The following is a 23,216-nucleotide window of genomic DNA, read 5'->3' as shown; positions in this document are numbered from 1 at the left end:
ATCTGCTCTTACTTATCCAACCAGTTATTGGGCAGTGATTTATAATAGTTTCTAAAGGTAAACATGACATCACAGTATTCTGAAATTCGGCTTTGGAAAATTGATTCTTCGCACACAGGATCTACCCACATGACCAGCTCCATCTGGACTAAATAATGCAATGTGTCGTCCAAGAAAAAAGGATTTCCAAATTCCATTTGTTGTAATCAAATCAACAACTCTGCTCTATAATGGTATGAGATGGTAATGAGCACACTTCATAAACACAATCCCTTACCTGCGTGCTGGAGCTGGAGTCACTCTGAAGACGAGCATGGCTCTGGGTCCCAGAACTACAGCTTTGGGAAGACTGCAAGAAGATCAAGGGAACCCTTAAGAAAGGAATACTATAGAAGCAAAGAATTTAAAAGAAATGTTCAATACAGAGTATGTCTGACTTAATACGACAATGCAAGGTAGATGATGTTCATCATGATGCTCCACTCTCGTGCAATTCAGCAGGGATCTAAAGACACACTTTCCTAAATGGTAAGAGTAACCTTACAGGAATACTTTGCTTCCTATGGATGTTCCTGTATCATATCTTCAGGCATATACTCATGTGGAACTCCCCATGGCTTGCTAGTCAGGCACACACTCTGCAAATACCCATTTAAGTACACATACATTAGTATCCAGGGTTGAAATCCAATCTAACAAGAAATATTTTCACATTGAGGTTATACCTTCATTGCATGTCATTACTGCAATATTTAGAGGAACCTGGGAGTTTACATGGACAATATATCTCTCCCCAAACATGTAAACAAATTATCCTCTACCTTCTTTAGTTTAATGAAGATATTTCACAAAATGTTACCTTTTTTGCCTGTCCACTGTGCTTTGCTGGTGGTGCAGAGCACTATCTTAAGTAGGGTTGATTATGGCAAAGCTTTGCTTCTAGGTGGTCCTACCTAACTTGTCCAGCGCTTACATCGCATCCAGACAGCAACAGCGAAACCTGCGGTTTTCATGCCTCGATACTCCTCTACTTCAGCAGCCTTGGACTCTCACCACTGGCTTCCTGTAGCTAAGCGCATCAAGTTTAAATACCAGTGCATATCAAATAGAGCCTTTAATCATACTGGACTTTACCCTCTTCAACACAAATGACAGCGCTATTTTACGTCCTTATTGCTGCACTCAATGAATGCTAATTTGTAGATGGTACCTAAATGTATGAAGGCTCGCACAGGGGGTAGAGGTTTCTATCTACAGGCAGCCAGCCTGTGTAATAGCCTGCCGGCTTCCCTCCTCTCTATCAACAATCTCTACACCTTTAGGAAAGCCTTATGGATCTGGCTCTTTAGGCTCCAGCTCTTGCATACTATTGGATCAAGAACTTGATAACTAGCACCACTATGCCTTTTTATCTATGTTTTGCGAATTCTGAGTATTGCTAATAATAATAAAGTTGTCAGAGTATTTTTTTCTATCAGATCATTTAAACCAATGATTTAGGACTTCTTTAAGAGAGCATCAATCACGAGGACCAGCATACACGCAGTCTTTGTGGACAGCTTACAAACCATCACTGGAAACAGATGCTGCAACATATTTTCTCAGTTGTACTTCAATCAAACTCTCCGGAAACTTAGCTACAATTTGAAGAGAGCTACAGACACCGCCTTGCCAGGTCCAGAGGTTTTAATACTGAATCTTTTAATGGTAAGGTGTTATCTCCTCTACAGCTGGTGCACAATGCCATTTGTGAAAGAACGTTTAAAACATAAGAACAGGCATACACTGCATAAGGCAAAAGATCCACAGAGAAGCCAGACTTATTTAAGAGTATAGAGCGAAGAAGAAGAAACTGAATTCAGTAAATAAAGGGACAGAAGGTGCATCTGCTTCTGAAAAAGATGGAATAGTGGCAGATTTTCAAAAGCACCACCTTCCCGATTAATGGCATCAGGGGTCCACAAACTTGAATGACAACCAAAAAGGTCAACTCAACCATTCTTGTGTATCAAATCCCTAAAAGGATTGCCAATTGACTGGGAAAAATAGTCCTTGTGGAATAGGTTTACACATTTCTCTTTTAAACTACCAATACTCTCTGTATAAACAACATACCTATACATTTTAGACTATGCTATTCCTTAATTGAAACTTAATTCTTCTGCTTAAGTTAGCCACATACTGCTTACATGGTCTTATTTAGGATAGGAACTATGCTAGCACTGTTTGGGAGACAAAAATTCAATTTAGTGAGAGTCTAGCGAGCGATGTATGTTGATTTAACTTGTTTTGAGGAAGGGGAGATACCCCACGCACGGTACTGTAAACAAAGTAGGGGAAGCTTAGAGCTCCCAAATGTGACAACAGTAATAGACTGAAAGGAAAGCATCTGACATGTGAGGGTCCGATTCAATATTTTTAATATTTTATACACAGTTGTTGTATATCACAGACTAGTTACAGTGGAACAGAACACTTCACAATTCAACAAGATGGTACTTCATGAAGGCGAAAAACAGAAGAGAAGGTAGAAATAGAAATAGACACTGAGATACATTCTGATCAAATGCATCTCTGTTTCTGCAAGGATAAGAAGATAGTGTAGAACCTTAGAAAATCCAGAAAGGTGAAGAGACATGGTGCTTGGAAAGGAAAGCATGGCCTATTGTCTTGGATTTTTCGCTTTGTTTTTTTCCGGATTATTCCTTACCAATAATGAAGGTGACTGCTGGCTGTTGGATAGGGTGTGAAAGTGAAGCTTGCAAAACTTTTTTGAGACTTGAATTATAACAAATCATTCTCTTTTATCCTTTCACCTGAATGGGACTAATATAGGGATCTATATAGAAACAGTTCCGGGTGTGACTTCTGCCTATTATTCGTTACCTCATATCTCCTCTTGCAATTTGTGCTGAAAAGAAAGTAATTCCTTGAGAAACAACCAGGAGCCACAGTTTTAAGAAGTAGACTGTGTCTGAACAGAGGAGAATGGAGAGGGAGTTGGCAGGCAGTTTCCTACATTACTGATCAAACACTGCTGAGTCAGTTCCAGAATCAGGGTGACGAAAGGGATTTGGTCAAACTCTGTGCAGCATCGGATGGGTGCTGAACTGAGTCCTGTGAAGACAGCACATGTAGATTTTTAGATACATCAGAGTATTTCAACAATACTGGAGATATGTACACAGCTTCTGGTAAGATGTACTCACCTAAAATCGAAGGAAACAATTCAAAGGGAATAATATTCTTGAGCCCATAGTCTATGGTCTAACAAAGGTCTATTTACTCATAACTAATCAGAACAATTGTTATGGGTAAAATCGCTCATTTAGGGAGGAGCTGGTGAATGAATCTTTTCACCCATCCACAGAGTGGAGACCATATGTTGGTAAGCGAGGGAGAAAGGACTGAAGCAAATTGAACAATGAGTATAGCTGGACTTTAAAGGCATAAACCAAATGCAAACCATAAAAGAAGGATTGACAGTGTACCTGGAGCAAAACCAGAAAATGTCTCAAAGTGCGGCATTCCAGACCTTCCAGAAATGTATTGGACCTGATAAGGAAGCAGGCTCAATAGGATGCAATGCACCTGAAAAATTGTGGGTCGGGACAAAAGACAGAATTAGTAAGTGAGACCAGACATGATGATGTACATGCAGAAACTACCACATAAGTAGATGGCCACATGCAAAACTAAGGTATAGTCCTTCTATGTTTTAGTGGTAGTTGTGATGCTTCATAAAAGAACAGAACAGGGAGGTGAAATACCAGTTTGCACTTTACTTAACAGTAAGAAGCCTTTACATTCAGAAGCATCTTGAGTAGTGAAATATAAAAGTAAGGGAGACTCCAAGGCCAACACCTCTGCATTCTGGCAGAAAGTCTAACAAAGGAAACCTTAGACTTGATTCCAACAATCAAAAACTTAAGATGAATATTCAGTGGGCACCTAGTTCCTGCATAGGGTGTATGCCTATCAGGCAGAGTTCATCATGTTTCCGGTGTGCTATCCTAAACGTAAGAGTGGGTGCGGGTTTTACTTGATGGTTTGGTTTATCCAATCTCCTTTGCACTTTGGTTCCTGGTGTGGACTAGGAGTACGGGAGGTGGTTTACGACAGAGGGAGCAGCCATTAGTGTGGAAGGGGCAGGCATATTGTGTCGATGGTGACGGCACAGTGCATGCAGGGACAAACGGATTTGAGGAGACCAGGGAAGTGACTGTGGTTCCCTCATCTCTGTTGGGTCACTCTATGGTACTCCCATGGAGAAAAGAATAAGCCAAATGCTATTAAGAGAAAATGGACTCGATAAGATCCACTTCGAACAGACGAAGAGCACAAAAAAACTGAGAGCTAATCAACATTCCCTTTGGAAAAACAACACAAGTTGGCACTAATCAGAAATAAGAAAACTTTGAAGATGAACAGAATAAAAGGGAGGACGGTGGAAGCACCCTCGATGGTAGACCAGAAGGAAATCAATGTAGACTTTTAGGATTCAAAAGTGACCAACAAGCAGGAACACTAACTTGTGACGTACGATGAAACTAGGAAGGCTCTTCTTTTAAAGCCAGTCTGCCAGTCACACTACTGAAACTCTGCTGGGCTTGAGCCAGGACATTTAGTTAACCAGATTCTAGCAGAAATGTATTGAACAGAAAGACTGAAGATGACATATTGAAAGGTGCAAGTTAGAAAGCGGAGAGGAGTTGGCCTAAAGGCTAGGGCAGTCAACCTCAAATCCGGGGAGCTAGGTTCTGGTCTCGACAAAGACGCGCAACATCCTGTGATTCTGGACAAATCACTTAATCTCCCTGTGCATAACAAAAATGAATGTGTCTTCATGTAACGCAACTGGTGCTATGTAAAGCGCTCTGATACCCGATACCTTCGGGTCAAGTTCGCGCTACATAAAACTCCGTAATAAAATAAAAAGGCGACAACAGATATGAACTAGAATCTCTATGAGATGTTGCTTAGAAGTGCACAATGTATAGATCACAAGTCACTGATGTGAACAGCAAAAGTGGTGCGAGAGCAGCACAGAGACACTAGGAGTGATGGGCTGGCTGCCAGGCAGGATACACTGGAGAGTTGCAGGGTAACCATGCAGGGCCCATGAAAAACGCAAGGTGGCACGGGGTGACAGGAGCAGCAGCAAAGGCAGGATCCTGGCCATGGTGTGGAGCGAGTATATGTATTTCAGGCGCGCAACACCCATTGGACTCACAGGGCTTCAGCCCCCCCCGTCGTGTGTGGCAGCCCGGCCTGAGACACCTTCCCGGGCAAAAAAGCAGCCGCACCCGAGCACTTCACAGGTCTTTAAAAGACCATTTGCATGTTAATGAGGCCTTACTGTTGTTTCACCCCCTCTAAGAGCCCCTGCAGCTCCACTCTGCCTATTGCTTAAAGTTCAGCCCCCCCCGAAATTTTTGCTCAGCCCCCCCGAAATTTTTGCTCAGCCCCCCCCGAAATTTGGCTCTAGTTGCGCCTCTGATGTATTTCACTTAAAGATTGTATGTGGTGGGTCGAGGAATGTCTCAGAATGTTAACTGCACTCTACAGCGTTGTTTGTGGAGATAGAATTCAAAGACAATCATTCAAAGTGATAACATTCGTCATATTTAAAGTTCCATTTGTCCTACGCTTCATAAGTGCACATTAGAGCTGGGCAGCAGATTCAAGACAACAGGGCCGAATGCAAACTCCCAGCGCAGTGGCTGGCGGGAGATATTTTCGAGGGTGAATCGCATACGTCTACTGCGCACGGTGCTGCTAACTCACCTCATTGCTGACAGTAGAGTCCCGGTGCATCATCCTCTGGATGTGGGTGTCTAAACTTGCCCCGGAAGAACATTTCAACAAGGCTGCGGCGTGAGACTCCTTCTCCCGCTGACGGACGATGGCCTCGCAGCCCAGCCACTCCGCCATGGTTTGTTCATAACAGGCACGGATTTGATCGTCCACCTAAAGCAGGGCACAAGAGGAGCTTTGCAATGTAATGTATTTTACCACCCTTAAATATTTACGTTTTTTAAAATTTAATTTATAAAACTATAAACTTAAGTCACAACAAACACATTTATGTAACTTTATTAGTGGTGATGTCTAGTGTTGTACAGGCACATTTTAAACCGCGTTTTATTATTATTATATTCATTATAATTTTGGCAGTGACATCATAGATTACAATCTAAAAGTAACAAATAATACAGCTGAAGTTTCCATTTTAGAAGTCTGTCAATGTTAATTATTTAATCTCTCTTCTCTCTCGTAGGTACGCATTTAACATAACAGCAGGAAAGCTAAATCAAGCACAGTTACACCGTTTTTACACTCAGCGGATTAAACAACCCCAGAATGCGAAGTTTATTCATGGCACTGTGACTCATCACGCGTTTAACTGCATTTCACACCTTCTCCCTCTCATCTCAGTCAGAGAATTGGATCAGTGACCCTGACATTCATTCATGTGCCACGGGGGACGGCAATGCAGTTGCCAATTTACTTCCTTGTGTTAAAATTGGGTGTTTTCCAAGAATTTGTTTTGTTGCTTTCTACATAAGTGGCTACAGCTGCAGGAAGCCTGCGCGCTGGGACTGCAGTTTGCAGGACACATCATGTAATCGCCTCAGCCCCCACACAGGCGCTCGAATCACAGTGCAGGTTTTACACTAGGCTAAACAATTCAACATTGCCGTGCATTATCTAAGGCGGCTAGCAACCGCTGTAAAAAAAATGTACAGCAATGATACATATTGAAAAATATTTTACTTGATGGTCCTCCACATCAAATATGCAAACATTTCCTTTATTTTCAAACTCCGCATCATTTACAGCTGTTATCACAGCTCTTCCAAGTTCCATAAAACCATTACCGAGGAATCAGGCATTGTCCCTGACAACACGGGCAGTTGGGAAGGAAATAAAGACGGCTCCACAAAAACGTATGAATTACAGTGAAGTTTATTTACGGTGTTCTTCGTTGTATATGGACATCTATAGTAAAACAATACTGTGCAATATACAATACGCAAGGATACTCATCAAGAAGAGTATATGGCAATTAAAAATAAACCTGCAACTGGTTACATTAAATTTCGTATATTAATACGAAATTAATGTAGCCTTTTTAATGTATTTTAGGCTTGGCAATGTAGGAAAAGCCGAAGGGGAACACAGTTTTGTGCCCCTCTCATGCGGTTATTTGAGGACATCTCCTCAGCACACCATGTAACTATTCCAACATATTGGAGATGTCAAAATGGGTTTCCAGTTCTCTCCACCACATTGTGGTGCAGATGTGGTTTTTCTATTACTCTTGCTTCCTGGCTGCTTATTGGTCGGTGCTTCCGATACATCACTTCCGTTTGTAAGCACGGAGCACCTGCCAACTACAGTTTCATTACACTGTAGATTTTTAGGTATCGCCTAGGCAGCGTGCATACACTGCCCTAGGAGTGACCTTTTGGAATCGGTCTTCACTTTTCTGACACTCGTCCGTGTGGTGGCATCCAACTTGCAGGAGCGAGCAGCGGCGCGCAGGGCGCCATGTGGTCTGTACCATTAGGTCTCGCCTAGGCAGGGCGCATGCGCTGCTCTAGGAGTGACCTTTTGGAATCGGTCTTCACTTTTCTGACACTTGTGCGCGTGGTGGCTTCAACCTTGCAGGAGCGAGCAGCAGCGCGCAGGGCGCCATGTGGTCTGTATCATGTTTCCAAGGGTAGCTTTCACTTTCGCAGCCGCGCTTGTTCTACTGTGTGAACACTTTTTATTAATTCTATTTTGTTTGCATATCAATATTCCACTAGGTGGCAGCTTTGCACCTAGAATGTATTTGATTTTTTCTGAACTGAAAACTGGATTTTGGTCGAAACACCTATGTGTAAAACATTGCTTTACAGTCACGGAAGGATGGAAACTAGAAGAGGAGAACGCACAAGCAAGTTTAATTGTGATCTTTAAAATCTCAGTTGTAACCCTGTCAATTATTTCCATTGACCCTGGCACTCCGGAAAGTCGCCATAAGAAGTGATTTTAGAGTGGAGCGGTGGCTCTCGAAGACGCGCTGCTGCGGCCTGCTCTCTTCACTGAGGGCGGTGCCTTCCTTGATCCCGGCATCGGAACTCCGGCTTCTGCATCTGATTACCAAATGCCTCCACTAGCGGACCGGTGTGTGACACATGCTGCCAGGACCCCTTTGGACGAAATTAAGGGCTAGGACCGGTGAGTCGTGTTGGCCCCCTCCCGCCCCATTTGGTACCCAAGACCACCAGATCACTGCACGGTGCTGACAAACTTCCTAGAGGCACGCAATACCGCTACGGACTACCAGGTGACTGCAGCGACCCCAAATTGTTTCTGCCTTACTTGGGCTGCATAGACTCTTCAGCCCTCCGCCCCTGGTGTGTCACAGCTGCTGATCGTGACCCGAGGACTGCGGCTTGACTTGCATTTGCTGCTGACGACCATCCAGATTAATATTCAGCACTGTTCTTAAAGCGGGGCGAGAGTTACATAAAGTCTTGAGTAAATCGACTTTCTCTGCCAGGAGCAATATCATCTATGCATCAGAGACGCAAACTTGGGGATACCAGGAGAGGCTGTTCTTCTATCGCTAGCCTCGCTGGTTCAATAACCTACAGTTTCCCTGATTTGCGCACCTCTTCGACCCGAGACACCGAGCCAAGGTTCTTGAGGTGCCTCCTGGTCTAGGTAAGCTGCAGACAGGGACAACCCTGCTGACTTTCTTGGCAATTGTTCACCACCCTGCCTGAGGCTTTTTTTCCCAATTGTTTCTTGGGAACTTTGCCATTAGAGCCATGCACTTGAATCCTACCAGTGCAGAGACAACCCTACCACTATTGTCTCCAGGGGCTTTGAGGTGACGTTGCACTGCAAATGCTCCTTGAGCTATTATTTTCATGTTGCTTTCTGGCGCGGCCCACTACCTACATACTGCCTCCTGACACCAGAGACTGTTGCAGATGAATTGCAGTGAACTCCCTGCTGCACATGCTGGTTGATTATTAACCCTCCATTGACGCAGCTTTCCTAGAGACACTCATGGTGGTGCGCGCAATAATTTAGATTGTGGAGACCATTGTGATGTGATGTTGCACAGCTAACTCCGCTGTCTTTGCTAGAACTATTGTTCAGTGTAATCACGATGTGAGTGCTGTGGTGATTTTCTCCTGGACCACTCACCATAAGAAACAATCACATTTAGGTACCTTGTATTTATTTAGCAAAATGTTGGAGACCTATGTAGATGCATGCAAAGTAAACAGATTGTCTGCTTTGTGGTACATTTTGCCTAACCTTTGTGGTGACATAACCGACAACACGCGGATAACATCTTAAAATACAGCGAGGAAATGCTAGCAGCGGTTTCTTAAATACCAGGCCAGAGGCCTACTCTGGGTCCCTGTTGTTGCAATCTTCTGCATGAAATAACATTCACAGCACACAAAATCTGTACTGCTGTTCACCTGCCCGGTGCTTGTAGCCCCCTCGGAACCCTTTCAGGGCGCGGCGTTATACTCCAAGGGCACTTTTTAAAAATATGTTGGACACGTTGCTCCAGCTCTTGAGCAATTTCCCGTCATAAATACTAAAAGAGAATGCCCAGGGCACTGCAGGAGATATCTTTCCTTCAGTGACTAGTCAGAGTACAGCAAGCATTTGTCACACGTCTTTGCCAGGTTCCTGTGTGTTTTCATGGCACGCTCTTTCATGCTTCTTCGACCCCCCTTAGGGGCTGCTCATGTGTCGTTGATGTGAAATGCAGCGGTAAAAACACAAACTTCGCAACCTTGAGAATTAAGTTCTTTTCTTCTGTTTTATTTAACATCTACCACAGAAGGGGACATGTTGCGCATCGTTTATTTATGTATTTGCTTAGGCAACATAATGCATGCCTTATTTACTTGCCATAGATATTTGCAGGCGAACATGTCCAAAACGGTTAAGGGAGAGTCAGACAAAAAGAGAAAGACCCAATCTCCAGGGTCAAACACATGCTACCTTCCACACCGCAAGTTTTGTAGCGTTTATTTTAGGCGATGTCCCTGCTGGGTACTGTGGGTGGCACAAGCTTCCCCTGATAACGTTTGCTCCTATGGATGTGTCTAGTTTGGTCTTTAAGTCTGATGAAAAAACTGGAGGGGCGGGGCGATCTCAAAGGGGCGTGGCCTGTGCAATTAAGGGTGTGATTTAAACAGGTAAGCTACACATCTGTGTTTAGTAAAGTGTGCCGCCCGACTGGTGTGTTTTGATGCCTCTTTCTGTTTATGCATCCAGATCTATTACAACAACTGACATCACTCCTAAAACAAACCAGGACTATTGGCTTTGCCAGTGGTTGCTCTCTGAATAAAATAACGGAGTAACAACATTGACTTTGTTGTGAATAATGTTGAAAATGCTTCAATTCTGAAATTGTGAGTTGGTGAAATAACCATAACGCTTCTTGAGGGACGTTAAGCCAAACTCTTTGTGAAATATTTACTTTTATTTATTGTTGGCCCGAAACATGTCTAGAAGTTGCTAATGCTTGGCAGCTGTGGACCCTGAAGCGCCTTTATCAAGTAGACCTGTCACATTTAGAGCCTGACCTTTGCTCTTCGCTTCTCCTGCGCGCTGCAGATCCCAGCGCGTGCGCTTTCAGTTCTCGATCACGTGATCATATCTTCCAAGTAGCACCTGATTGTGGAGGCATGAATAACAAAAGAGTCTCTTTGAAGCTACATCAAAAGCCGGTGATGGGTGGTATTGCGCCGAGTTAAGCTTTTTTTCACCCTGAGGGCAAAAATGGAGAGCGAGAGCTCGATAGGGCCGTCTCAGTACCTGTTTTTTAGAACTCCGGTGCTGAGCACCGACAGGACCTGGCCCACTTAAAGCCCTGGGTATAGTGATTATGGGTAGCTCCTGGCAGAAACTGCCCCCGTGTTAGATTCTGGCCTGCATCGTCGGCTCAACCAAGTCACAGGCCATTCACTAACAAAAATGCATATTTCGAACCAAGAAGTAGCACCCTGGGACTAGAAGGCCCAGAGGGGTCAATCGACGCACCCTAGGGAGTCCAACAAAACTACTCTCAATCAGAACATCAGCATGTCTCCACATTCCAGGCATCTTCACATGTGAAGAGCACTCCACACATTCAACTAGGTTCCCCAAGTCCAAGGCCGACTGTAAGTCTGTTGGTCTTCGAGAGTACAGATATCTATATATGTTTTTTCATATTTTTTTTTTGGCATATTTGCATGTTTTTTCCTCCTGTTTATTCATTTGCTGCATGGCTAAACACTTAAAAGGTACCAAAGGCAAGACCTATCGGCTATGCCAATGCTTGTTATATTTTGGTTTAGGAACTATTTTTTTTCCACAAGCGCCCCATTCCGCGATTTACCCTTAATTGATGGCTGTGCCACTTTATTTAGATGCGGCTCGCCTAAAGAAAGCGCTATTAAAGTGAAAGCACTGAATGGAGCACTTTACAAAAACAAAAAAACATTTGTCTGTCAACTAGAAAAAAATGCTTTTTTTTGCAAATGCGCCTCATTCCTGTGGTGTTGCGGTCTAGTCCGCGGCGCGCACTACGTGCGGCGTCACCGGACTTCCGGCGGCGGCCATTTTGGATTCGGCACTAGCGCGCCGATTCAAAGGGGATCGGAGCTCCGTACCGGCGCTCCTGCTGGGAATGTGTATCTAGAAATAAAACCCTACTACTACACCACCACCACGCCTAGTGTCATCTGTGGGGTGCTACCTCTGGGTAAAGAAAAAGAAAAGTTGGTTCTGTTGGGAGTGAACTTGATTTAAAGGACACTGAATGTATTCAAAAGATTATTCCAAAAAGGTGTACCTAATCACAAGAAAACACACACATAACAAACATTACTCTAACAAATGCAAAGTGATTTTCATTCTCAATATATTTAAATGTGCATGATTGTTATTGCAATATAGGACTGACCAAAAGACAATACATAAAACCACAACACATTTAGTGATCAATAGTGCACAATAACATAAGCAATCAACACAAAATTGACATCATGAACATATACTTGGACAAAAATACTTTAAAAGAAAGATGATCCGAGATTAGTAGCATATAACACCACAATATGTATTATTCAATATTTAAACGGTGGAATTGCATGGATCAATCAGATAGATAACGTCGACGTTTCGACCCTGAGATTACGTGTAGATTTATACGCATCAATGGCGGGTCTTCATCAGGACAACAACAACCGGTCAGTCTGTAATTACAAAACATATAATCAAAAACTAAAAGCTATGTGTGTGTCTTAGTAGTTATTCTACAGAGAATATGTGGCTAATGCTCACCTGAGGACTAAGAATCGATTTTTTATATATGTATATCCTTGTGTCGCACACGGAGAAGTCAATCAAAATCTCACTGTGTCAGGGCAATATATTCTGCAATAAATAACGCAAATTAACTCTCATATATGATCTACTATATATTCATAGTCCGTAAGGTGACTAATGGCCGACACGTACCTTACGATGTTCCTGCACAGGGCAGACAAGTACCGTCAAGGCGATCAACAATTTCTACAAATAAACGTATTAAGACTTCATTAGTGGCATAGTGAACAGAGAAATTAAATAGCCACCTATTCATTAAATTAAATGCACTTTAAAAGTCTGAGCACAATTCTAAGATAACATCCTTAGACTGGTATCAACACTAAATGGTAACTCACAAAATGATGACAGTATCCTATGCGGGCTGATGCATATGTCTATAGTGCCCCTTGAACATGAATTAAGTAACACACTAATCAACGATATTATCAATGCTTGCAGAATCATAATTAATGGCATACTTAAGGAACTAATACGCAACCGAAGTATTCGAGTCTCTACACTGAGAAGCTCTGAGATTGACTAAACCGAAACAAAGCGGCCCGAATGATATCCGCCGCTGAGAAACGTGCATTTACACCTTACATAGAGCCGTTACAGTGGGAAGCTCTGAAATTGACTAAAACAGGAACAAAACAGCACGGAGTGGATAATAACCGCCGCTGAAAAGCGTGCATCTACGCCCTACATATAAATGCCCCGTAACTTACTTGGAGCAAAATGAATCCGCTTCCAATCTCTCACAGTCCGGACAAACAAAAGCCGAACCTGGAGATACAATCAGCTGCTTATATAAACGCGCGCGAAAAATCCCGAGTCAGCCAATTCGAAAACACGGCATAGATCGTAATCAGTGTCCGTGGCTAAGTCAGGGGTTGCTCGTAAAACGTGAAATGGATGCGGCATCACCATGGCCCTGACATCAAGGCAAAACAGGGTCCCAAAACGAGGACAAATACAATGACCTGCTAAAAGTGTAACCCACAAATGGAAAATCAGGATAATGCATCAAACTGGGCCTGGATAGAGAAGGGGATGGAACGGTATTCTCATACTTATTTATACACAGCTTCTGCATGAAAATTACCGACGCCTGATTTTTTGTAAACTAATTCACAAGAGAGATGTTTCTCTAGAGAATATTTTCAATAAAGGCATTGACACGTTTAGTCGTGTCACAGATATTGACACATAATGTTATGTGAACCGTATTTATACTAAATGAATAATTCGAACAAATACCGGTGGACAACATTGACGAAAACGCGGCACAAGGAAACATTAGATACTCCTTAAATGAAGAATCGAAGGCGTTATCCATCAAGATCAATCCATGCTCACACAACTACATTGATGTAGTTTATCTGGAAAGCGAAAGGTCTAAAGGGCCACATTGAAAAACAATAGGCTACAGCTTGAATCACATCACTTGTTAAGCTAAACATTAAAAGACAGTTGAATTTAGGCAAAACAAATGTGTACGAGTAAATTCACAGTATACAGTAAAAACTTATAATTTACTCATTTGAATATAGGTCTCCTCGTGCTCATTGAGCCCATGATCAACAGCCTCAAGGATATGTATCCAACGACATTCCTTGTAGGTTGAGGGAACTAGCCACATTGCCGCCCCTCTGATGTATAACAATTTTTTCAATGACCCACCATTCAATTTGTTCATGAGTGTGACCCATATTAGTGTAGTGTTCCACAAGGGGAGCACCTTGTGTCTTGCATTTTATTCTACTTGTGTGTTGTTGAATTCTGTTCTTCACTTTCTGGGTCGTTTGCCCTACATAAATCAGGGAACATGGGCATCTGATTGCATAGATGACATTTTGGCTATTGCAGTTCGTAAATTGATCAAGGCTATATGTTTTACCCCGATGTGTAAAGTTATTTCCAGACACAGTTACCAACGATATGTTTGTCGTCTGGTTCGGATTTCGCCATGGTTCTGCGGAGGCTGCGTTTGAAAACGAACTCTCGTGTTGCCACGTTGGTTGCCCTTCCCTTGGTTCCATCTCAGTGGTCTCCTCCAGTTCTGGTCCCGGTTGGTCCAGATAGGTTCCCCTAAAAAAGACGATGTGGTGGAAGGGCCAAAGCCGTCTTGGTATGTAGAATGTGACTGATACGCCGTTCCCTGTTGGTAGCTGGACTCCTGTGGATGAAAACGTGGTCCTGGAGGGTAAGAATGCAGATCCGAGCTTGTGCTGGGCTGTTCTGGGTCGTTATCTGATCCACTGCCAAAAGAAGAATTTGAAAATGTGGCAAATCTTCTTGTGTTTTGTCTACCACGGTACGAGAAATATCCCTGTGCGTCCTGGATATAGTAATCGTCGCAAATATAGGGGTAAGTGGTCTTTTTATCGTATGCCCTGATGTCCTTGGCCAGTTTCTCCAGCTTTTTGTTCAAAGTCGTGATGTTAAACTCAGCTGTGGCCTTTTCAGCGCCTACGTCGCAATTGTAGCAGGAGGAAGGACTATTTTAAGGAGTCTGATATCCTCATTGTCAAACTAAGGGAGAGAGGTTACCCAAAGGGACTCCTCAATAGAGCCAGAAAAAGAGCCTGGTATAGACCCAGGGAAACCCTGCTGGAGATACAACCCAAGAACCAAGAGATGGACAAGTTGGTATGTGTTACCACGTTTAACACCCGTAGCAATGAGATAAAGAGGGTAATCAAGAAATATTGGAATTTAGTTGGTTCTGAAATCAACATGCCCGCACCCCCTTTATTTGCTTTCAAGCGTGCTAAGAATATCAAAGACCATGTGGTGTCTTCGTATTCAGAACCACCCAGACACCCTGACACTAGATCATTACTCAGTCTACCACCCATAACTGGTCATCACAGATGTAGTAAATGTAAAGTATGTCGATATACTGTGTCTGGAAATAACTTTACACATCGGGGTAAAACATATAGCCTTGATCAATTTACGAACTGCAATAGCCAAAATGTCATCTATGCAATCAGAGGCCCATGTTCCCTGATTTATGTAGGGCAAACGACCCAGAAAGTGAAGAACAGAATTCAACAACACACAAGTAGAATAAAATGCAAGACACAAGGTGCTCCCCTTGTGGAACACTACACTAATATGGGTCACACTCATGAACAAATTGAATGGTGGGTCATTGAAAAAATTGTTATACATCAGAGGGGCGGCAATGTGGCTAGTTCCCTCAACTACAAGGAATGTCGTTGGATACATATCCTTGAGGCTGTTGATCATGGGCTCAATGAGCACGAGGAGACCTATATTCAAATGAGTAAATTATAAGTTTTTACTGTATACTGTGAATTTACTCGTACACATTTGTTTTGCCTAAATTCAACTGTCTTTTAATGTTCAGCTTAACAAGTGATGTGATTCAAGCTGTAGCCTATTGTTTTTCAATGTGGCCCTTTAGACCTTTCGCTTTCCAGATAAACTACATCAATGTAGTTGTGTGAGCATGGATTGATCTTGATGGATAACGCCTTCGATTCTTCATTTAAGGAGTACCTAATGTTTCCTTGTGCCGCGTTTTCGTCAATGTTGTCCACCGGTATTTGTGCGAATTATTCATTTAGTATAAATACGGTTCACATAACATTATGTGTCAATATCTGTGACACGACTAAACGTGTCAATGCCTTTATTGAAAATATTCTCTAGAGAAACATCTCTCTTGTGAATTAGTTTACAATAAATCAGGCGTCGGTAATTTTCATGCAGAAGCTGTGTATAAATACGTATGAGAATACCGTTCCATCCCCTGCTCTATCCAGGCCCAGTTTGATGCATTATCCTGATTTTCCATTTGTGGGTTACACTTTTAGCAGGTCATTGTATTTGTCCTCGTTTTGGGACCCTGTTTTGCCTTGATGTCAGGGCCATGGTGATGCCGCATCCATTTCACGTTTTACGAGCAACCCCTGACTTAGCCACGGACACTGATTACGATCTATGCCGTGTTTTCGAATTGGCTGACTCGGGATTTTTCGCGCGCGTTTATATAAGCAGCTGATTGTATCTCCAGGTTTGGCTTTTGTTTGTCCGGACTGTGAGAGATTGGAAGCGGATTCATTTTGCTCCAAGTAAGTTACGGGGCATTTATATGTAGGGCGTAGATGCACGCTTTTCAGCGGCGGTTATTATCCACTCCGTGCTGTTTTGTCCCTGTTTTAGTCAATTTCAGAGCTTCCCACTGTAACGGCTCTATGTAAGGTGTAAATGCACGTTTCTCAGCGGCGGATATCATTCGGGCCGCTTTGTTTCGGTTTAGTCAATCTCAGAGCTTCTCAGTGTAGAGACTCGAATACTTCGGTTGCGTATTAGTTCCTTAAGTATGCCATTAATTATGATTCTGCAAGCATTGATAATATCGTTGATTAGGGTGTTACTTAATTCATGTTCAAGGGGCACTACAGACATATGCATCAGCCCGCATAGGATACTGTCATCATTTTGTGAGTTACCATTTAGTGTTGATACCAGTCTAAGGATGTTATCTTAGAATTGTGCTCAGACTTTTAAAGTGCATTTAATTTAATGAATAGGTGGCTATTTAATTTCTCTGTTCACTATGCCACTAATGAAGTCTTAATACGTTTATTTGTAGAAATTGTTGATCGCCTTGACGGTACTTGTCTGCCCTGTGCAGGAACATCGTAAGGTACGTGTCGGCCATTAGTCACCTTACGGACTATGAATATATAGTAGATCATATATGAGAGTTAATTTGCGTTATTTATTGCAGAATATATTGCCCTGACACAGTGAGATTTTGATTGACTTCTCCGTGTGCGACACAAGGATATACATATATAAAAAATCGATTCTTAGTCCTCAGGTGAGCATTAGCCACATATTCTCTGTAGAATAACTACTAAGACACACACATAGCTTTTAGTTTTTGATTATATGTTTTGTAATTACAGACTGACCGGTTGTTGTTGTCCTGATGAAGACCCGCCATTGATGCGTATAAATCTACACGTAATCTCAGGGTCGAAACGTCGACGTTATCTATCTGATTGATCCATGCAATTCCACCGTTTAAATATTGAATAATACATATTGTGGTGTTATATGCTACTAATCTCGGATCATCTTTCTTTTAAAGTATTTTTGTCCAAGTATATGTTCATGATGTCAATTTTGTGTTGATTGCTTATGTTATTGTGCACTATTGATCACTAAATGTGTTGTGGTTTTATGTATTGTCTTTTGGTCAGTCCTATATTGCAATAACAATCATGCACATTTAAATATATTGAGAATGAAAATCACTTTGCATTTGTTAGAGTAATGTTTGTTATGTGTGTGTTTTCTTGTGATTAGGTACACCTTTTTGGAATAATCTTTTGAATACATTCAGTGTCCTTTAAATCAAGTTCACTCCCAACAGAACCAACTTTTCTTTTTCTTTTTCATATACTTACCCAGGTTCTGAGGGTTACTGGGTTACCCCATTAATTCTAATGACCTCTGGGTAAAGGGCACAACATTACAATGGCGACGAGGAGGTGAAACGGCCCAGCGCTGCCTCCAGGGTGAATGCCACGTGGTGTGCACGCTGACTACATCCACGGTCACCGCCACCAGCCTAGCAGGAGCACGGCAGTGTTACGGAGAGCGGCAGAGGGGGCGCATCAGGACGGAAGGGTCCCAGCCCAGCCTGGTCCAGGACGGCAGCAGCCCGGTGGAGAAGGGATAGCGCCAGGGGGGTGCACGTGGCCAGGCAACTCCACGCATCGTGGCGGGGGTCACAGAAGGACACGCAGGAAGCGGAAAGTCCGGCCAAGACGACGACCCAGGCGAAGGGGGCTCCAGTGGCACCAGTGCGTCGAGTGGTTCGAGCCCAAGAACGCGGCGGACGGGAGCTGGGGGTAAGATGAGTACCACATCGACCTCGTTGCCGAACCCAGTACCCTTCCTAACAAAGGCGGGGGTCCCGGAGATGCCGTGGGAGGACTGGAAGCGGTATTTCATGAACTACCTGTTCGCTCTAGAGGAGGAGGGCGACGCTGTATTCTCGAGCACGCGCAGGAAGAGGATACTCTTACACCATCTGGGCCCAGCGGGTCAGAGAGTATACGACGACCTGGTGAAGGTAGTGCGGCCCACAGGGGACGATGATGTGTTTCAGCACGCGATTGACGATCTGGACGCCCATTACCGCCCGACGGTGTGTACAGCCGTCGACAGGTACAACTTCTACCACAGAGCGCAGCACAAAGGGGAAACGATCGACCAGTATGTGGCGGCGTTGCAGAAGCTGGCCCTGACGTGCAAATTTGGGACCTTCCAGGAAGAGTTGATCAGGGACCAAATAGTAATGCATGCAGTGAACACGTCCATCCAAGAAAAGCTGTGGGCCAACGGGGACGAACCCCTTAAGACAGTGGTGGCCATGGTGAAGAAAGCAGAAATGTCCAAGAGGTGTGCAGAGGCGGCTAAGAAAGACCGTCTCCCCGAACAAGCGGTGTGCAGGATAGAGGAAAGGAAGAGCCGCGAGGGTCAAGTGGCGGCAGACCAACACAACACGCGAACATACAGGAAGTCCACGACCCGGGGCGCGAAACAGCAGGTACAGGGACAAGGGAGCACCAGCACGTGCTACAGATGTGGCAGTAATAGACATGCCGCCAACGACAAAGTGTGCCCAGCGTTCCGAGCTAAGTGTACGTATTGTGGCCTGATGGGCCATTACGAAAGAGTATGCCGAAGGAAAGCACCAAGGCAGCAAGTGAAGTACGTGGCACAGGAGACAGGCAAGGAGGAAGAGGCGGAAAGCCAGGAGGACGACGAAGAGATCCTGATGATAGAGGATCAGATATTGGGGATTGACGGTGCGGTCGACAAGAAACCTAGATGCGACATGAACATCGGGGGAGTAAGAGTCACAATGGTCGCAGACTCGGGTTCCCCCTACACGATCATAAGAAGGAAGATATGGGATGAGGACTTCGCACCGGTTACAACACACCAACTGCGTCCCACGGACATCCATCCTGTGACATTCACTGGGGAACCCATACCGATGGTAGGGTATAGCCCCCTAACCTTCGAGTTCAAGGGTAGAACGTGCGAAGGGAAATTATACGTGGCAGAAAAGGGGCCATCAGTGTTAGGATGGAGGGATCAAGGAAAGCTGGGGATAAAGTTGAACCCGGGAGGACGTGTTCAAGTGCTCATGATGGAAGAAGACCCTGGAGTGGGAGCAAGGCAGTGGAAGGAGGAGTTTCCCGAAGTCTTCAGAGACAATATAGGGAAGTTAACCAAATTTACGCACAGAATAAACCTGAAGGAAGGAGACCGACAAGTGTCCCACAAAGTGCGAAACATTCCGTTCCGCACCAGGGAGGCAGTACAAGAGGAACTGCAGAGGTTAGAGGACAACGGGATCATCGAAGCCATCGAGAATGCGGAATGGTTGGCCCCCTTAGTGGTGGCGCAGAAGCCGAACGGGAAGGTGAGGTTGTGTGTGGACCTCAGGGAACTCAACAAGAACATTGTGGTGGACAAGTTCCCTCTTCCCCGCATCAACGAGATGCTAGCCAAGACCAAGGGCGCCAGGTGGTTCTCCACGGTAGACTTGACGTCTGCATACCACCAGATCGCATTCCACAAATCGTGCAACCATCTCACATCGTTCATAACGCCGTTTGGGTGCTACAAATTCTTACGGATGCCGTTCGGGCTGGCATCTGCTGCAGCAGTGTTCCAAAAATTGATGTACCGCCTGTTCAACAAGATGGAGGGAATCCAGTACTTCCAGGACGACATCTTGGTGATGGGAGCCTCCAAGGAAGAACATGACCGGAAGCTAGCGGATGTACTGGCAGTACTTAAGCAGAATGGGCTCACAGCCCAGTGGGACAAGTGCAAGTTCGGAATGGAGACGGTCATGTACCTGGGGCATGAAATCAGCCAGGAGGGCATAAAACCGAAATCGTCCAACGTGGCGGCCATCAGGGATGCACCCACACCATCAAGCAAGGAGGAGGTACGGACGTTCTTAGGGATGGCTGAATTCTACAGCAAGTTCGTATCCCACTTCGCATCAAAGACACACCACCTGAGGTCGATCCTGAAGGACAAAACGGCGTTTGCATGGAAGGAAGAACAACAGCTGGAATTCGAGAGGATGAAAAGAGAAATATGCGATGCCGTACCCATTCAATGGTTCGACCCAACGGCTCCCACGATCCTGACAACAGAGGCGAGCGACCGAGGCCTAGGGGCGGTGCTAACTCAAAGGTCTGCGCAAGGAACGACAGCCACAATCAGCTTCGCGTCCCGCACGTTGGCTGACAATGAATGCAAATTCAGCGTGATTGAAAAAGAAATGCTGGCCGTGGTGTGGGCGGTGGAGAGGTTCCGACAGTTCCTGTGGGGAGGAAGATTCCTCTTACGTACAGACCACAAACCCCTGGTAAAGGTTCTCACGTCCAACGGCCATGAGCACGCAACACCAAGGATCGCCAAGATGACGCTACGACTCCTCGACTACGTGTACGATGTGGAGTACATACCTGGTACCAGGAACAGAGTAGCGGACTACCTAAGCAGGGCAGCAGCTAAGGAATCTGCAGAGACGCAAGACACAGACAATTGGGCTGAGTACGCAGTGGCGTTCATGGGTGATCACGAGAAAGCCATCAGCAAGCAGGAGTGGGAAGAAGAGTATGAGTCAGACGAGAAGGTGAAGGCAGTCAAAATATATGTGACGCAAGGGTGGCCAGAGAAGAGGCTACTCGGAGAAGAACTCAAACAGTACTGGGAGGTCAGAGAAGAACTGTCGTTGGGGGACGACCCAAGTTTTCTGTTCCGGGGTAACAAGGTAGTACCTCCGATGGCGTTGAGACCTAGAGTGGTGGCCTTGGCCCATGAAGGGCATTTGGGAATCGTGAAAACGAAGGGAAGAGTAAAGGAGGACTACTGGTGGCCAGGGTTGGACCTCGCGGTGGAACGACACGTCAGAGCGTGTGAGCAGTGCAGCAATGCAGACAAGACACAAAGGATGCTGCGTCCACCGCTGGGACGTTTTGATTGTCCGGAAAATCCGTGGGAAGAAATCTCAATAGACGTCCTAGGCCCCATACAAGACGCCAGCGGTAACCAGAAGTACCTCACCGTGGTCGTTGACAGGTACTCGAAGTGGCCAGAAGTCCATGTGGATGAGAACGCGGAGACAGACACCATCTTAGGATTCCTCACGGACATATTCATCAGGGAAGGAATCCCCAAGGGGATCCTAAGCGACAACGGCCCACAGTTCACGTCGACCAAATGGGAGGCCTTCATGGACAGAAATGGGATAACGGTCAGACGCACCCCGGTCTACCACCCCGCGGGGAATGGAGCAGTGGAGAGATTCAATAGAGTAATAATGGGGTCTGTGCAAGCGGCAATCGGGCAAGGGGCAAGCTGGGAGAAGGAACTTAAGCGTCTGCTATGGGCGTATAGGATAACTCCCTCTTCCACAGGCTACAGCCCGTTCCGAATACTGAGAGGAAGAGAACCGTTCACCCGAGACAACGTGGCCTGGAAGAGGCTCACCGTGCAGAGTCATTGGTCACCGGCAGTGGTGCGCAGGAACTTGGAGAAGGCGCAAGCCGTGTACACAAACTACTACGACTCAAGGCATAACACTAAGGAAGTCGCACTGGAAAGAGGAGAGTGGGTGAGGGTGAAGTTGCCAACACCCGGGAGGAAGGGGGACAGCAAATTCACGCCCCCATTCCAGGTAGTGGAACCCTACTCCACATCAGCCTTACTGAGCGACGGGAAGATATGGGCCCAAGATCGTATGGCAAGATGTACCAGGGCCGATGAGACAGAGCAAAGGACGGAACTGAACAGCATGGAAGGGACCAGGTCCACACCGGCGGCAAAGGGTGATAGGAGAAGACCAGAAGGAGAAGTAGGAAGTTCCCCTCCAGAGACCTGGAGTCCAAGAGAAGGGGGAGCCGAGACACCAGGACTAAGTGACCAAGAGACAGTGATAGAGACAGAGTTGGGTGGTCCTGAACTCAGAGAAGCGAGTGGAGCGGCATTCCCGAGTGAGGGGGGGCGCCACCCCGACCGCGAGCACAGGAGGCAGGAGAACACGCTGCGGGAGGAGAATAATGCTGCCACGAAGATTCGAAGAGTTCAGCCTGGACCACAAGTAAGACTGTGCAAGTGTGAAGGAGGGACTTGGCATGTTGTGGTTATAAAGGAGGGAGATGTGGTGTTGCGGTCTAGTCCGCGGCGCGCACTACGTGCTACGTCACCGGACTTCCGGCGGCGGCCATTTTGGATTCGGCACTAGCGCGCCGATTCAAAGGGGATCGGAGCTCCGTACCGGCGCTCCTGCTGGGAATGTGTATCTAGAAATAAAACCCTACTACACCACCACCACGCCTAGTGTCATCTGTGGTGTGCTACCTCTGGGTAAAGGGCACAACATTACAATTCCACGCTTTCAGTTTAATAGTGACCGCGCCCCTTTCTTTATACGAGCCGCGTCTAAAGAAACGGAGTTGCCGGATGATTTGTTTCAGTGCAGCAAACTTTTTTCAAAATGTTTTAGTCATGACTCTAATTAAAACCAGGGCGTCCATTTCTTTCCTTACACTCAGGCCCATGCCACGCTGACCTCGCCACTGGTTGTCAGGTAGGGAGGACAGGCTTTCTGTGGTAGCACGCAGAAGACACCACCATCCTGTATGCCAGGAAGATTGTTGACGCGGGTGAGCTGGGAGCTCACCGGGGCTTGGGTCTTCTCTGTTCTGTGGGGGAGGTCTTGCCGTTCGCACCCCATTCAG

General features: G+C 45.3%; 1 protein-coding gene across 2 annotated transcripts in view; it reads right to left on the bottom strand.

Annotated features, from left to right (window-relative positions):
- The window catches only part of SGSM1 (small G protein signaling modulator 1), a 1,300,548-nt gene that overhangs the window by 129,950 nt on the left and 1,147,382 nt on the right, over positions 1–23,216 (bottom strand). For both annotated transcript variants that reach the window (XM_085636109.1, XM_085636110.1), the window contains 2 exons: positions 5,788–5,970; positions 278–349 (listed from right to left, as the gene is read on the bottom strand). In XM_085636109.1, coding sequence (XP_085492235.1) covers positions 278–349; positions 5,788–5,970 — 255 coding nt within the window. The remainder of the gene's footprint in view (positions 1–277; positions 350–5,787; positions 5,971–23,216) is intronic.

This window comes from Triturus cristatus, chromosome 11, assembly GCF_964204655.1.
Source record: "Triturus cristatus chromosome 11, aTriCri1.1, whole genome shotgun sequence".
Lineage (NCBI taxonomy): Eukaryota > Metazoa > Chordata > Amphibia > Caudata > Salamandridae > Triturus > Triturus cristatus.
Note: the sequence above shows the minus strand (reverse complement) of the source record. Positions and strands in the feature narration are given on the sequence as shown.